Source organism: Trichoplusia ni, chromosome 2 (assembly GCF_003590095.1).
Source record: "Trichoplusia ni isolate ovarian cell line Hi5 chromosome 2, tn1, whole genome shotgun sequence".
In the NCBI taxonomy this organism is placed as follows: domain Eukaryota; kingdom Metazoa; phylum Arthropoda; class Insecta; order Lepidoptera; family Noctuidae; genus Trichoplusia; species Trichoplusia ni.
In genome coordinates, this window is record NC_039479.1 from 13,826,799 (window position 1) to 13,844,437 (window position 17,639).

At 33.7% G+C, this 17,639-nt stretch overlaps 1 protein-coding gene and 1 long non-coding RNA gene across 2 annotated transcripts; one reads left to right on the plus strand and one right to left on the minus strand.

Moving 5' to 3' along the window:
- Nucleotides 1–5,060: 5,060 nt before the first annotated feature.
- Nucleotides 5,061–5,989, minus strand: LOC113501078. Its single transcript, XM_026882084.1, has 3 exons — nucleotides 5,953–5,989; nucleotides 5,668–5,784; nucleotides 5,061–5,581 (listed from the first exon to the last, which is right to left on the minus strand). Coding segments are annotated over exons 1-3 (462 nt in total). The 5' UTR covers nucleotides 5,955–5,989; the 3' UTR covers nucleotides 5,061–5,238.
- A 788-nt stretch (nucleotides 5,990–6,777) lies between these two features.
- LOC113501084 lies at nucleotides 6,778–7,625 on the plus strand. The gene is made up of 3 exons (XR_003401257.1): nucleotides 6,778–6,878; nucleotides 6,962–7,063; nucleotides 7,235–7,625. It is a non-coding gene; the product is annotated as an uncharacterized LOC113501084 (long non-coding RNA).
- Nucleotides 7,626–17,639: the final 10,014 nt, after the last annotated feature.

Consider the following 17,639-nt stretch of genomic DNA (forward strand, 5'->3'; position numbering starts at 1 on the left):
CGCTCTTCGTCAGCGATGTATTATGGCTTTTTTAAAGCGAGTAAGGGAAGGGCATTTTTTAAAAATAAAATCTACTTTTTAAGTAGTAAACGTGTCCCCGCAGTCGAATCCAATTGTTGCGTGTCGGATGAGCACGAGTTCGATTTTATGTGTGGAAGGGATTTTTTATTGCTTGGTGTGTGCCACGCGGTGAGAGTCGGTGAGACGCCGCGGGGAGGAGTGAATGCTGATAGATAGGCATCGTCTTGGCAGCCGACACGCGTCTGCACGCACAAACCCTTTGCCGGGCTGTGGCTTATGTCACTCGCGAGCCGCGGGCGAGCCTGCTGCCACTCGTACTCACGTTACTGTTTGCGAAAAGACATTAATTTTCCTCTTTTGTGTGTATTTATGTATGGTCTTAGTGTCACAATGTTTAGCTGACAATAACCAATAGCACTGATGTTCAATTCGATCATTTTAGTAATTGTAAGTATTTTAAAACTGCAAGCCCCAATTCCTTACAATAAATAATAAAACCTATTTGCAGAGACAATACATAACATAAATATTTTTCTGCCTAAAGCGTTCATAAAATTATTTGCTAGGCCGTTTACCGATTTAAACCATGTAGGTATATAATAAAATTCGGCAATAAAAAGCTCACGAGTAAATCCAGCCGCGGTGGGCGACACCGAAAGAGGTGAACAAGTCACAACTACTTTTGACTCCCTCCGGAGGGAGGTGGGCCCTCGGCCCTCACACACGCGCGCTCCGCAGATGAAAGTTTTGTGGGGTTAACACACACGGACATACGAGAACAACAAACGGCGTAGTTGCCTAACTCTAACTTTAATTGTGTCTTTTCAATCGATAGTTTCTTGGGAGAACACATCTTTCATTTAACGTTTGCCATCTTTTCACTGTCGTGCGGGCTTTGACGTCGCCATTTAATTTGTAAGGTGGGATAGGGAATCCTGTAACGGTCCTTTTATTGTCGGCCCTAGAACTTGTCGTTTGATATTGATGTGGGGCCTATGCCTAATATTTGACTGTCAACGTTACATGTTGTCGAGATACGGATAGAGTCGTTCAATTGTATTTACGAGTAGTAAGTATTGATTTTGCTGTGAGATATCAGATATAGAAACACATTCTTCATATAAATATATCAGCAATTAATTTACTATTTAGGCGAAGTTATAGAGATAATTAAATAACAGATCTGTGTATTAAGCCGACCTTAATCTATGTAGCTTACAATGAAAATACTTTTTTAACATTCAAGTCTAAGCATTGAACGAAAACCTGTTACGACCCATCTACATCAATTTTTTGTCCGTGTTCTTCATCAATTTCCGCAAGACTCTCATTTTTACTTCTACAAGTACCTATAATTTAACTTATAACAAACATGCCACTACAGTACAGTATGCACACATGGACAGTATATGTGTTGGTAAGACATAGGGGCGCTGCATGATGGCCGCCGGTACCCCTGCGTCCGGCGCGTCAGAGGTCCGTCCCTTACTGCAAAAAGCGGACAATTGCATTCTCCTTGCTTTGCATAATCAATACCACTCCACCAGTCATCATTTAACGGTACATGGGGTGAATTATATAAAAATTTAACCCCTCTCTGTATAACTTTTGGTTGAGATTATAATAATTTTACTCAGTTAGTGACCATGATGGCGGCGATAATATGGTAGGTAAAAATGTTGTGGTCTTGTAATAAGTGGTCTAGTTACATTAAGAAGAGACAGACAAAGGCAGCTTTTGTTTTTTTTTGCGATGTTTCTGGATGAGTCTGCAACTTTTCTCTACTTAATTATGTAAAGAAATCAATGAGTTGAGTCGGATAATTACTTTTCATAACGGGACTTACGAAATATCTCAGATATAATATGAGACATGACTGTCCGTCATTTCTAATGGTTTGTGCCTAGGACCTGCAAATTTACGATGCCCATTAAAAAAACAAAGAAGGCCTTTTTCCTGTAACAAAGTAATGCAAAAAGTAATTCATTTACAATTTCTAAAAGAATTGTCAATAATATTAAACTCACGAAACTAATAACGATAGTGTGTAGTTATGACGTAGCTAATATGTCTAATTAATTATGCATGTTATCATAATTGCATATAATGTAGGTCCACTTCCTTATTTTTCAGTCCTACCTGCTTTGATCCATGAGCTGATTAAAATACAGATCAGTTCTCAGAAGTTGATCGGATGATGCGATATCATTCACAAATTTTCACAGTATACAAAATTAAAATGTATTTATTTATTTTGTTGACAGTGAATCATTTACCAGTAATCAAATTCAGTAGCTTCCTCATTTTGCTTCAGAAAATGCAAAATTAAACGTTGAATTCCATGTAAGTAATTTAAAGAATAAAACATTTCATTCAATGACCCGTTGTTTTTGACACAATGGATTTATTTTTCGAACCCGTCAGTTTACGACGAACGATTTAGAATTCTCCTAAAATACGGAAATCATCGGGCGGAATATTTAGTTTTGTCATCGATTACGCAAACTGTTTCAAGGGTGCGCTGCGCTACACCATTGTGAAAAAATATGAGAGCGTATATAAAAACAGATGCAGCTGTCGGGTGGCACACATGCGAATTGTAGCGAAGCGAAGCCAGGGAGAAACGTCGTATGTGGCGAGTCCCAGAGGAGACGTTGCGGCGTTGTATGGAGCAGCGCGGCCTGTATGTACGGCGGGACCCTCGCGCACATAGGAAGGGTTCGGGACGCGATCCGCGCCGGGAAGGGTTCGCACGGACGCCCGCCGACGCGCAAGCGCACGCGAACTTGCAAAAAACTCGCACAATGCGTACAACATCGCTGTTTTTGTTGTTAATACACTAGATTGTTCGTAAATTTCCTTTCTTCACAAAAAATGTAATATCATCAACTCGTTCACGCCCGGCCTTTCAAAGGGAACTTTTTGAAGAGGGAATAGCAAAAATTGTTAAAAACTGGTAAAAAGTGGGTCAGAAAGGGGTGCTTTTGAAACTAGTAATCACTACTTCGCGTAGATCGATTGCCGTTATTATACAAAAAAATATTTTTTAGAATCGACAGTTGGGAATTAGGATCTTTTATTATTATGAGTGAAATAATAAGTGAACTGGTTCAATTACCTATTGAGAAGGAACCAATTAAAATATCTGATTACCGTTGCAGTAATCGAGACCAATCTTAAGAAAATGGATTAAGTAGTTAATTTTTAGTAATTTTAGGATTACACACCAATTCAAAACAAATAGAAATGCTCATGGATAATTAGTTAGGCAAATGCATTGACACATTTTTTTAACCTGTTGCAGTATCTTAAGATAGGCTGTGGTTTACCAATTTGCCACTCGTATACTACTAAAATATAGTTTACTTATATTATCAAGACATGTCAACAATTGTCTCTTTGGGAAATTTGTTGCAAATAGCACTACAAGAGTTAGAATAACACACTGCACTACAACGGTAACAAAGCTCGAACGCTCGAACTTTCTAGAAATATCTTGTCGCTGTCTTATGATCTTATGGTAATGAATCACTGATATTTTAATAATACGCTTAGTTTAAATAGGACATTTTATTTCTTTAAAAGAATAGATTTCCGTAACATTTCAGTTATCAAAGTCTCCAAAGTTAGGGCTATAAAGAAGGGTTATGTCCGAACCCGTTAAACTGGTATTGCACAATAAAATCGAAACTCCGATTATTATCACACATTTACCCCAGAATAGTAAAAAATGAAATCTCAATCATTTATAAATTAGCTCCGCGGACAACTAGTCTGTTCATCCCTTTATCAGTTTTACAATCGGCCACAATAAAAGGGTACGGATTGATTGTCGAGGTAGCGTTTTTTTACTTTTTATTTATTGTCTGCGCACAATTTATGTTCCAATTTCTATGACAGCGACTATAGAAGTAGTATATTATTGGGCATTCTGTCCCACTCCTTCGCTCATGCATGCGCATTCGCGTCGTGGGACAGAATGCCCAATAGGTTATGAGCGACACATATCATGGAATAGAACGCCCAATGGGTTTTGAGCAATTCACTTGATTCTCAAATTTTGATAAATTGTGTGAATTAAAAGAAACAAAGAATGAATTGCGTTAAAATGATATTAAACCATTAAAACGACTTGTTGTATTGCGTTCCAACGGTGATACACCATCGAAACGACTTGATTGTAATGTTTTCGTTTTTGCGCGCTCACAACTGGTTCTGTCGTCTGGTCCAGACTCAAACGCAGTATACTTTTTCATCGCAATAACGATAGGAACCAACAGGCAATGTTTGTAATATTTTCGTTTTTGCGCGCTCACAACTGGTTCTGTCGTCTGATCCAGACTCAAACGCAGTATGCTTTTTCATCGCAATAACGATAGGAACCAACAGGCAATGTTTATAATGTTTTCGTTTTTGCGCGCTCACAACTGGTTCTGTCGTCTGGTCCAGACTCAAACGCAGTATGCTTTTTCATCGCAATAACGATAGGAACCAACAGGCAATGTTTGTAATGTTTTCGTTTTTGCGCGCTCACAACTGGTTCTGTCGTCTGATCCAGACTCAAACGCAGTATGCTTTTTCATCGCAATAACGATAGGAACCAACAGGCAATGTTTATAATGTTTTCGTTTTTGCGCGCTCACAACTGGTTCTGTCGTCTGGTCCAGACTCAAACGCAGTATGCTTTTTCATCGCAATAACGATAGGAACCAACAGGCAATGTTTGTAATGTTTTCGTTTTTGCGCGCTCACAACTGGTTCTGTCGTCTGATCCAGACTCAAACGCAGTATGCTTTTTCATCGCAATAACGATAGGAACCAACAGGCAATGTTTATAATGTTTTCGTTTTTGCGCGCTCACAACTGGTTCTGTCGTCTGGTCCAGACTCAAACGCAGTATGCTTTTTCATCGCAATAACGATAGGAACCAACAGGCAATGTTTGTAATGTTTTCGTTTTTGCGCGCTCACAACTGGTTCTGTCGTCTGATCCAGACTCAAACGCAGTATGCTTTTTCATCGCAATAACGATAGGAACCAACAGGCAATGTTTGTATTTTAAATATGCTATTGCGCGCTCACAACTGGTACAATCGTCTATAACACAGACTGGTACGCAGTATGCTTTTTCATCGCAAGGCACATAATAAAAAACAAACTAAAAGTGTAATAATATATTGATTAAATTGTATTTAAAATATGACACAAGTAATTGATCTTATGCATTAGACGAATAAAACGTTGGCGGCTTCATAAACAGCTCATCTGCAGACTGCACGAACGCTTGGAGTTTACGCCACTGGATGGTGTCACCGTCAGTCTGGAGTTTTAATCGAAGTAGCGCTTTCCTCCATAGTTCTTGAGAGTCTGTTTCACGAGCGTCATTAGTTTGATACACCTTGAGGTCAATATAGTACTCGCCGGAGGTGTTTGCAGTCCGGCGCTCGTTGCCGTTTGCTAATCTTGTAACGAAGAACGTAGACAACACAGGCGTTGACGAGCCATCACATTCATCGTTCCGTTCATGTCGGAGCCCGAATATATCTGTCTTATTTTTTTTGCTGCAACAAGGAGTAAAGAATAATATTAACACGTACTCGTATATTCATTATAATTTAGCGGTAATTTTATAGTACCGAATAGTTACCTTATAATAGCAGATTTTGTGGGTGTCTTGCGTTTGCCTGTCGATGTTGTTCGTTTATGGGAACTTTCTATTTTACGTTCATTGTTGAAGGGAACGATGTCACTCTCGCAGTCCGACCTGAAAGTTTAATTTATCAATTAATTATATACATTTATTAAACGTTATGTTACTAACACATTAATTTCATATAAAACGTTTGTTTTAAATAAAATTGAACAAGGTTCGATTACATCAAACACTGAAAAATCAAGATAGAAATTAATCGAGTAATAATATAGTACTTACATCTTTACTGGTGTGATTCTGGCAAATTAGGTGGCGACGAAGTACGAGTATACTAAACTTACACTAAAGATATTCAGAAGTAAAACTTTTGTTTTGTTGAACGATTTACTTTCTAGATTTTAGCTGAAAACCAGTAGCTGGGGTATGGTATTGAACCAAATATTATATCAGCACTAGAAAGTAATGATCGCTAACCAACATGTCTTTGCTTATAAGCAAATGTGAAGTGTTACCTCGAATAATTTAAAACGTTCGCAATCAAAGCAAACATTATAAACGACAATACAATTTATTATGTACGTATTATACTCGTGTAAATCCAAAAAAGTATCGACTAAGGGATTCTTATTGTAATGCAATATTTCGCTTTATGTGATCACGTTACATCGTATGATTTTTTACTCATTGCTAATTTAGCAATTCGTAAGGATTATCATTTTTATAGATGTAATTATATTATGATTATATTTTATGAATTATAGTTATTAGGCTGATAGGAGAATATGAAAATCTAAAGTAGACAAATAACACCGTCTGTGAGATTTTTTGCCAAAGTAAAAATTTATTAATATCTATTTAACCAAACGGATCGCAGATTTTAATATGCTAAAAATAATTAGTTTTGAACAAGTACTCAACTTTAGTCATTCATTCTGCGTTATTTTTAACAAGCTACAACTTGTTATTTCTGTAATGATAATATTATTTATATTCTTTGTGCGACAACCCTACGTAAAACAATGCAAACAACAATAATTGCAATTTGAAACTTAGGTACATTCATAATTTCGTAATTTTAGCTGCATGTTAGACCTATGTCATAATAAATAATTTTCACTCACAGTTTACTTACTAAACTTAACTAAAATTAATAAATCTCATGAATTACCTGTAATTCGAAGAAACTCTTGTCTCAACATTGTAAGGTAAGTCTTTAACTATTTAACTAATTGCTTCACGATCATTAACACCTATGGATACTTAAGCTCATGTATTTTTGTTTTTTCAGGACTCCTAAATGTTAAAATTCCTTTCCTTTGGGAAACAGAGATCGTCGCACATTGAATAAGATCTTACAATTTACGATTAAAAATACGATATAAAAAAGGAGGTAATGATTTTCTTTTGGTTTTTAAAATATATTTGAGCTATCTTAAATAATAATATTATAATCACAGGTTTTTATGTAAAGAAATGACCGCGGTTCTTGTACCGCGTACTTAAGTCTAAATTACATTTTTATGTGTACACTATTTCTAACCTAAGTTTTATGGTTTTTCAGAAGCAGAATAGAGCCGTTACTTTGGTGCTTGTGATGAAAATATACCATAGTCTAATAGTAGCAGCAGTCAACAGATCCTGTGATTAAGTTTTAGTTTTTAAAGTAGTATTTACACGAAAAATATACCTCGCAGGTACGATTACTCTTTTATAAGTTTCAATAGATAAAATGCCATTCTGTTCGGTTTGCAACATTGAAGTGGATTTTCGTCGTTGGAGTAACCATTTGCGAACTAATAAGCATAAAAATAATAGTACTATTCACATCAATGATAACGTCGCAATAATACATTCCTGTTTGAAAGGACGTATTACAAGTTACCGGATAGCTACACCTAAAACGGAAATAAATATTTACCCAGAAAGCTTTTTAAACATTATTAATGATCAAGTTAAATCTTTAATTGATAGTTCGCTTCAAAAACATTATTCTGTTAAAATTAATTTTGAATATTTCGCTAATTTTTTAATGTTTAAAAATGACCTCCAAGAGTTAAAGTCTTTTGCAACAAAAAATTTTATTATTCATTTAAATTACAACTTCAAATCTTTCTATGAAAAAGCTGTACCGATAATATTAAAAAAAATTGATGACTTTCAAGAAAGGGACAGCGGATGGACGTTTTTGAATAATTCACATCTAGAAATAAATATTAATAAATATCAACCTCTCAGCGGATCGCAATTTATAGATTTACCTAAATACATTAAAAATAAGAAAGCATGTTTGAATATTCAAAATAATGACGAGTGTTGTTTTTTGTGGTGTGTAGTTGCTGCTTTATACCCAACGAATAGACATCCTGAAAGAATAACATCGTATCCTCATTTCCGCGATGTCTTGAACGTAAATGATATCCAATTGCCAATCACTTTTTCTGATATAGATACTTTTGAAAGGAACAATCCTTTTTTAAATATTTATATTTACGGTTTAAGAGGTAGTAAGACTATAACAGGACCTCTATACAAATCTGAGAAAATTAATCATAAATCTAAGAAAATTCATTTACTGTTTTTAGAAAATTCGAATTCATCTCACTATTGTCTCATTAAAGATTTACCACGCCTCGTAAAAAGCCAAATAACAAAGCATCATAGTAAGATATATTTCTGCGAAACCTGTTTAGTGTTTTTTTCCAGTGAAGAACGTTTTGAAAATCATTTGTGTGCAGGAGTTATTACTGTATTGCCTGATAAAGGAACATTATTACAATTCAAAAATTATAATAAAAAACAAGACATTCCTTTCATAATCTACGCTGATTTCGAAACATTACTCGAACCGATTTCCGGCCATGAATCGGACACCGCTAACACGTCACGCTTACAACGACACGTTCCTTCAGCCTTCGCGTATAATATTGTTTCATCGTGCGATGATAATTTTAATGAATTCAAAACTTATCGTGGAATTGATTGTGTATCGAAATTTATAGAGTTCCTTACTGAAGACGTCAAAAGAATTTATAACATATTAACTCAAAATGTTTCGCTTATATTTTCTGAGAAAGACGGAATTGATTACAAAAAAGCTTGGAAATGTCACATATGCGATAATCTGTTATGGAATAATAAAGTAAGAGATCACTGTCATATTACTGGTCGATATCGCGGTGCAGCTCATCGACATTGTAATTTACAATATAAGCTACCTATGTTCATACCAATATTTTTTCATAATTTATCAGGATACGACTGTCACCTTTTTATTAAAAAGTTAGGTGAAACGCCTGGCAAATTAAATATCATCCCTAGAACCAAAGAAAAATATATATCATTTTCCAAATTTATACATATCGACGAGAATGAATACGTACAAATTAGATTTTTAGATTCATTTAATTTCTTAGGCACTAGTTTAGACAAGCTATCAAAGACTATGCGAATTGAGGATTTTATTAGCTTACGCTTTCATTTCCCTATAAATGATCAGTTTAATTTACTTACCCGAAAAGGCATTTATCCTTACGATTACATGAGCAATTGGAATTGCTATGAAGAAAAAACGTTACCACCGAAACATTTATTTTTCAATTCCTTAAGTAATGAGCATATTTCACAGGAGGACTATAACCACGCTAACTCGGTATGGACCAAATTTGGCATAAAAACAATGGGTGAATATACTGACTTATATTTAAAGACTGATGTACTATTACTTACGGACATATTTCAAAATTTTCGAAAAACTTGTAAAGTGCATTATAAGCTCGACCCTGCGTTTTATATTACTGCTCCTAGTTTATCGTTTGATGCTATGCTTTTAAAGACGGGAGTTAAATTAGAACTTATAACAGACTTATCTATTGTGCGGATGATTCAAAGCGGTATAAGAGGAGGTTTATGTATGTGTTCCCACCGCTATGCAAAAGCTAATAATAGATATATGTCATCGTATGATGCAGTGGAACCACAGTGTTTTATAAGTTATTTAGACTGTAATAATCTTTACGGCTATAGTATGTGTCAGTATTTACCTCACTCGGGTTTCCGATTTTTAAATCAACACGAAATAGATCAGTTAGTCGTAGAAAATATTAGAGATAACGCGGAATGGGGTTTTATACTTGAAGTAGATCTCTTATACCCTGAAACGTTACATAATTTACACAACGACTTACCTTTCTGTGCTGAAAAATGTAAACCCCCGGGCGGTAAAACAGAAAAACTTATTGCAAATCTCTACAATAAGTATAAATACGTGATTCATTATGTACACTTAAAGAAATGTCTTGAGCATGGTTTATTATTACGTAAAATACATAGAGTCATTACGTTTCGACAAAGTGCATATTTAAAGGAGTACATCGACTTAAATACCAAATTACGACAAAACGCAAAAAGTGTTTTTGAGCAGGATTTCTTTAAGTTATTAAACAATAGCGTTTTTGGTAAAACTTTAGAAAATACAGAAAAAAGGGTGACTGTTCATTTAGTGAACTCATGGAATAGTCCAAATAATAAAACCAAAAAATATACTTGTGCTGAAAAACTCATAAGCAATCCTTATTTTCATAGTGCTTCAGTTTTATCGGAAAACTTAGTAGCAATACAAATGAAACCTGACCGTTTAATATTGGATAAACCGATATACATAGGCTTTACTGTATTAGAACTATCTAAATCACATATGTATCATTTTCATTATAACATAGTTAAACCTTTTTACGGCGATAGAGTAAAATTATGCTACACTGACACGGATTCTTTTGTATATATTATATACACGGATGATTTCTATAACGATATAAAATATAATTTTTTACAGTACTTCGATACTAGCAACTATAACATTAATAATAAATTTATGATACCGCAAATAAATAAAAAAGTGCCGGGATTATTTAAAGACGAAATGGGTGGCGAGCTGATTACCGAATTTGTTGGTTTAAGGTCAAAATTATATTCAATAAAAACGATGAACAATGTCATTAAGAAAGCAAAAGGTATTAAGTCTTGTGTGGTCCGTGATTTAACTATTGATAATTATCAGCATGTATTATTTAATAGAGACATAATCCATCGAAAAAATATCTTATTCAAATCAATTAAACATGAAATATTTACACAAAGTGTGAATAAAATAGCACTATCAAGTAACGATGATAAACGTTTAATATCCAAATGCAATGTTGCAACCCAAGCGTGGGGACATACTTCCATCTTAAAAGGTTATTTGACTTGATGTTATCTCAATGTGTTATCATTTAACGTACATAATATAAGTTATATTATTTAAGATACAAATGAGCTGTAATATTATAGAAACAAATATGTTATTAAATAAAATACTTGTTTGTAAAACAGATTGTAAATACGTATAAATTAAATTTTGTTGAGTACAAACTTGTTTTATTGAATTAGAAGAGTTAAATATATAATACCTGTACTTTTGACATGTGTTTTATTTTCCATATGTCTTGTAATATTTGTGATTGCAATGATTCAATATAATACATAAGTTTGTAGTGGGACGAGTAGACACTTGTGCTATGTTGCAAGTAAAATATTATGCAAGATTGTAGTTTATACTTTAGTCTAAAACCGTTATGTAATATGGAACTCTAAGTATATTTACGAAAGAGTGGTTTTCAAACAATTTATATACAGACCCAAATAAATGCAAAGCTAACAATTTTAAAGCCTTATATAAAGTTGATTGTTGGTTGCGTTTTTATTATTTACAGACTATTACTATAATATAGTATATGTGACATTATACATCATCATGTCAACGGTAAGTTAGATATTGTATTCTAACGTTAACCTACTAGTGGATTATGTACACCAGTATTGATTATTTATTTTTGCGTATCTTCTTGTTTCAGATATCTGACTCAGAAATTGTGTTTAGCCAGTATGCTCAGGATCCTTACGAAGGATTCTCTGAGCTGTGTCGCACTGAACCAGAACAATGTAAAACCAAAGAAAAAAAACAGAAGCTGCGTCGCAGAGAAACTTTAAAAAAACAGAATGCCACGAAATCTTTTGTTGTCAGCCGATTACAACGACGAGGTCTTAAGTTAATCAAAATTGCTGTTATTGATCTCTGCAACAACAATAGTTCTCAAACAAATGACAGCGATAGTGAAAACGAGAATGTTGTGATAAGTGCTCAGTATATTGTCAGGGATGCCATGGACAGTGTTATGGATGAAACAGAATCATTAGTTAAAAAGATCTCTAAATCTTTAATAGACAGTGATTTTTGATGATATCGATCTAGAATTATATTCAGTTTTTTATTAATCTTATTTATATTGGTTATTCGTTTCAATTTAATTTTGTAATTTGTATACGATGTATAATTTGAATTAAAAATACAATTATAAATAAAAGTTGTTTTATTTAAAAAATATATCTTAAATAATACATTTAATTACCACTCCAAATACTTTTTCAAACATAACACATTTTTTAGAGCACATAGTTTAGTGTGTACACTACAATTAAAATTAGTTTTTATTTACAAAACTATTTACTTAATGAGTAGGTACACATTTTACCATTCTAAATACTTTTTTATACATAACACATTTTTAAGTGCACAATGTTTTGCATGTATATTACAATTAAAATTAGATTGACCAACACAATATTTTTTATACAGCTCTGAGAAATTGATACAATGTGTTGTTCCAAGGTCTGATACCACACAATCCTCACAAAGATCATTTATCCACTTTATCTTTTCAAAGCCATTTACAATAATTTCCTTATTTTCTAGATATGGAACAATTATTCGTTTAAACTCTCTGTAGTCAATGTATCCCTCGTTCCAATAAATACCTTTATGCCTTTCCAACCATTTAACTTGTCTCTTTTCGTCGCTTGTCAAATATTTAAACAAGTATGGAGGTTTTACTAAAAATGTTTGAGTATATTCTCGAGTAGCAAAAGCCAATTCCTTTATTATGAAATTGTTATAAAGATCTTTAAAACCTTGAACATCTATTATGATAGTATTTGGATTCATGATATTTTTCTCACAGTATTACTTAAGGGTTTGTATTCAATGATACAATCGTTCAATATGAGACAATATGCTGAAGTTTGGTCTGGTATCTCCGCTTCGCACTCAATTTCTACTCTCACATCGACAACAGGGCCTGTTTTTACGTTGTCCGCTTGTCTAGAGCAATCGATTATAAATAGTGGTGCTATATCTCTAAATTGTTTCTGGCTTAATAATGGCTCCGAACGGCGTCCGTAATAAGACTGTTGAAATCGGATGTATTGCTCATATAATAAAGCGATTCTATTATTCGCGAAACTAATATTAAGGTTTTCATACGGGAAGTAAGTCGAATTTAGATATACTTTAACATCCCGAACGTGACAGTGATCAAACTGTGACATATCAGAACTTGAATTATTTTTTCTGTTTGTTTGTAAACCAATAATTACGTATCTTGGTTTCTCTATTTGCGATGAAGTTTTTATAGACCAGGTGTGTTTCGTAGTTTTTGGTAGAGCTGGGTATTCGTATAAATCCCAATTTCTAAATATCATCTGAAGAGGTCGATCTTTTTCTAACAATTTTAACAAACTTATTTTTTCTTTGTCCGATACTTTAACATGCGGTACACGCCATATAATTTTATTGATCTTTATGTCGTCAATTACTTCACCAGTATTCAGTTTCACTGCATTTAAGTTCGTGTTACTTCTTAGCAATATCAGTTCATGTCTACTATTTATAACAATTTTCTTAAAATCTTCAGCAAAACCAAGTATGTTACATAGTGGTATAGAAACGGAAAAATTACCTCCATTAATATTTTTTATACCATCAATGTTCCAGCCCCATGCGTGAGATAGCTTTGATTCACTTTCATTCATCGATATTAATGATTTCATGGTGGTAGTAACTCCCGCATTTTTTATTTTATCAATCTCCACGCCATTTAATTCGTACCTTATATCTTGGAAAAGATAGAGTAGAGCATTATTAGTAAATGAACACTGCTCGCGGCTTCTTTTGAATCCTTTTTATTAACAACTATGGTTCCTTCCAAATACAAAGTGCTTGCTGACGGTAGTACATACAAGTCCTGTTGGTTGATAGGTATGCGTATCTCGTCATTCCTGTTAAAACTAGTCACGTACGGTTTATATGAATGGTATTCGATGCCTTCAACAGTATTGTCGTAGGTTGGTGCGGATAAAACATCTAAGATATTCATTTTAGTAAACCGATTGCTTTAAGAAATGCTTTATTTTCTCTTGTTAATTTTATTATTTTCCTCGAGCTAGATCTTATATGACTGGGAGCTTGATGTAAACTGAGGACTTTTTCTGGTTGATATATATATTTATTATAGTCAATCATTTTTTCTTCTTAGATGTAAATACAGCTGTACTTCTTCACCGCGTAAATTTATCAGTTGATTGTTTATGTCCAGTAACCGTATATGTATGCAGCTTATGTTGTTTTGGTTAATGGAAAGTATATTGCGTTTTTAGGAATTTCTATGATTCTATATCCTGGTGGCACGTTGAGTGCAAATTCGTGGATAATGTGACTGGGCTCTCCGTTTATGTACGAACCACTGACAATATCACATTCAATCCTGATCACGGTTGTTGGTAAAATGTTAACTGGGAACTGTGAGACATGCAATTTATTAGCTTTCAAGATCTGCTTATCATACCCTAGTAGATTTCGAAAAGTGTCTTCCTTATCGAAGTTTATATCTTTTGAACAGAGTATTGTAGTTTTTAGAGTATTGTTATTGCATCGTAGTTTTATCGATGCATTTTGTATTTTGGATTTAATATAATCACTAATATCTTGAAGTTCATAAGTTCCTTCGGGTATTTCAATTACTTCCTCGGATCCATAGTAGAACTTATTGTTCTTTTTATCAATATTTGGAATAGAATTAAACGTTGAGAAATGCAATAATGCGCATTCGTACTGACCGTTTAATTGTAACGTGTTTGGATAGTATGTAGACAAATCTGATGAGTTTCCAGTTATTGACAAAGTGAGGGACATCTTGAGAATGATAAAAATGAAAGAATAACATATTAATTTATACACGTTTATTTTTCCAAAAATTCCTTAGATATTCTAAACATAAGTGTCCACAATTCACAGAATTGAATTTTTGGTATCTTGTGTAGTTATAAAAAATATTATAGTTTTTTAAGTACCGTATCAATTCGAGAGGCGGTTTTAAATCACCAAAGCTGTCAAAATATTCACAATAATTATTAAATTTAACATAAGCTACCAATGCGTTCCTTCATTTTTTGAATTGTCCAAATTCACAATAGCACATTCAACCTGGTTTGGTTTTCTCGGTAGCTGATCTTTCATGTAAACTCCTCGAAAGTATGGCAAGTCGCGTGCGTGCTTTTTGATATCAATATCAGTTTAATGGCCGATTAGGTAGCTCTCTTATCAGTTTTTTGATGAATTTATAAATAAACCTGTACCATTTTTATGTGGTTTAATGTACAACCCTTTTCCTATAGCTAATGCTTCCATAGTTTTATTGTGTCGTTCAGTTTCTTGTAAATTTTTTTGAGCTGTTCTATAATCGTTAACAGTTTTCGCGATACCAGCGCACCACCCGCTAAAGATCCTAATGCCGATAAACCAGCAAAAATTGGGATCAAAGGCAGAACCCACCAGTTTTCGGTATGGGTATGACCCGAGGACTCGTACTTTCTGTATGCAAGGAAATATTTTTCTTGCAGCCAAGTAAGCGGCGTTTATAAGAGCCTTACTGTCCTTGTGTTTTAGTTTTCTAATTTTTGATCTTATTTTCGACACAAAGCTGTTAAACGTTTTAATTCCTGCACCAGACTTATTTTGGCTTTCATGACTTTGCTCACTAACCATGAGCTAAGTTTTTCCCCTTTTCCTGCATCTTTAGACCTAAGTCTTTGTTTAGCCATGTTTAACAGTTGTAAATCGGCTTTGTGTCGATTAGGTAAATCTGTATGGTTCTGATATGCAATATCGTGATGCATACAAGCTTCGTCTAACTTGTTTACGCCCTCGATCTCCACGTAGTAAACGTTTTTGAAGTTTAGTACCCGGTCCACAATAATTGTAACCAGGCAAATGAAGTTCAAAGGGTAAATTATTAATCACACTATTTACTAGTCCACCACCTTGCATCGTTCAAAGCAAAATGAAAGACATGTAAGAAATAATAATGTTTATATGAATGATTTGATATCTACTTTTTATCAATTCACAATCGCAGCTCTGTTGATCCAACTATTTTCTGCGTTATTTAAACCTAACCATTTCACAAACAATTTATTTCCTTTTCTTTTTAAAACTTTTTCTATCAAATAAACGCTTGGGAAATATGTTTTTTGAAGTTCCGGTTCATAAAAAGTTCCTAAAATAGCTTGTTTTCGTGATCTTCTATGTGATACGTTGTGGGTGTGGTATTGTTAACTTTTTTATGGTAAATATTTCAGTTGACCAATTAGGAGTATATCCCTTTTTAAAAACATGCTTGTATTTACTAATGCGAACACTGTCACCAACTTTGAACTTTGGTACGCAACGAAAAGATATGTGCTTATGTGTTCTTTTTATATTGTCTTTTACGTTTAACTCATTGCATTTATTTACTTCAACAGGTTTGCATTTAATAGTACGGTGCTTTGTGTTGTTATACATTTTCAACGTATCTTGTAACACCGTTACATACCACTTGTAGTTTCCGTTCATACTAAAACACTTATACAATTTATTTTTAATAGTTTTTATCAAACGCTCTACAATTGAAGCTTTCTTTGTAGAAAAGGTCGAGTAATGGTTAATATTAAACCTTTTCATGAGCATTTGGAATGATGTATTATAAAACTCTGTTCCTGAATCTGTTTGTAAATTAACTGGTTTGCGTTGACTTTTATTGAGTATGTTCTCAAATGCAGTAGTAACATCAATTTTATTTTTCGATTTGAGCGGTTCTGCCCAGGCGTATTTTGAGAAACAATCAATCACCAATAATATGTAATTGTAACCTTTGTTGTATTTTCTTAAATTTTGCATGTCCATTAAATCGGCTTGCCACAAATCATCAATCCCTTTTAAAATGACAGATCGTCGATTAAAATTTTTTCTCGCTGCTTTATGGATTTCATTTACAATTTCTTGTTTGGACATTATGATGACTTTTTAGGTGCTAATAAGTTATCTACAGCTGTTTTTGTGTAAAACTTATCTTCTAAATGAATGGAAACTTCATATATCTTCGCTTTTAAAGTATTTTGTACATCGTCCATAATTCGAGCTTGCATTAACAGCATGGCTTTATGTAAATCTTTTGTTATTTTTGTTATGAATTGATCGACATAGACCTTATTTACAGCGTCATCTGGCTCTACAGGAGTTCTGACACCTCTTAACGTTGCAGCTTTCAAATCAAATTCACCATTTTCTGTTTTTGTCAATGAATTATCATTACTCTCGAATAATTCTGTCAATCGCATTCTTTTATGAATATAATGACCAAATTTGTCTATATTCATTTTAAATGTAGTAGTATTAGTATGCTTTTTATTGAAGGGTTAACAGTAAAATGAAACGTATGCAGAGGATGGAAGATATTTATTAACTGATAACCTTACTTTCACGTAATTCTTCAATGATGGAGATTATTTCATTGTCCAGCCCAGTGTTGCCAGCGTCTCGTGAAGCAATCAAAAGTTTTAATCTATCCACTAGTTCGTTTGGATTGTCCCAATAAACATAGTCTACGTTTTTTCTCCACACTTTTGTCAAGGGTAGTCCATTTCCTTTGGTTGATTATAGATCTGATTTGTACTTTGTAATTTGAAAAGAGGTTTAATAATTTGCAAATATTTTTGTCCTTTGCTACTTTTGATGGGTTTGTTTGGTTCAAAATCTCGACGATGTGCATTTGACT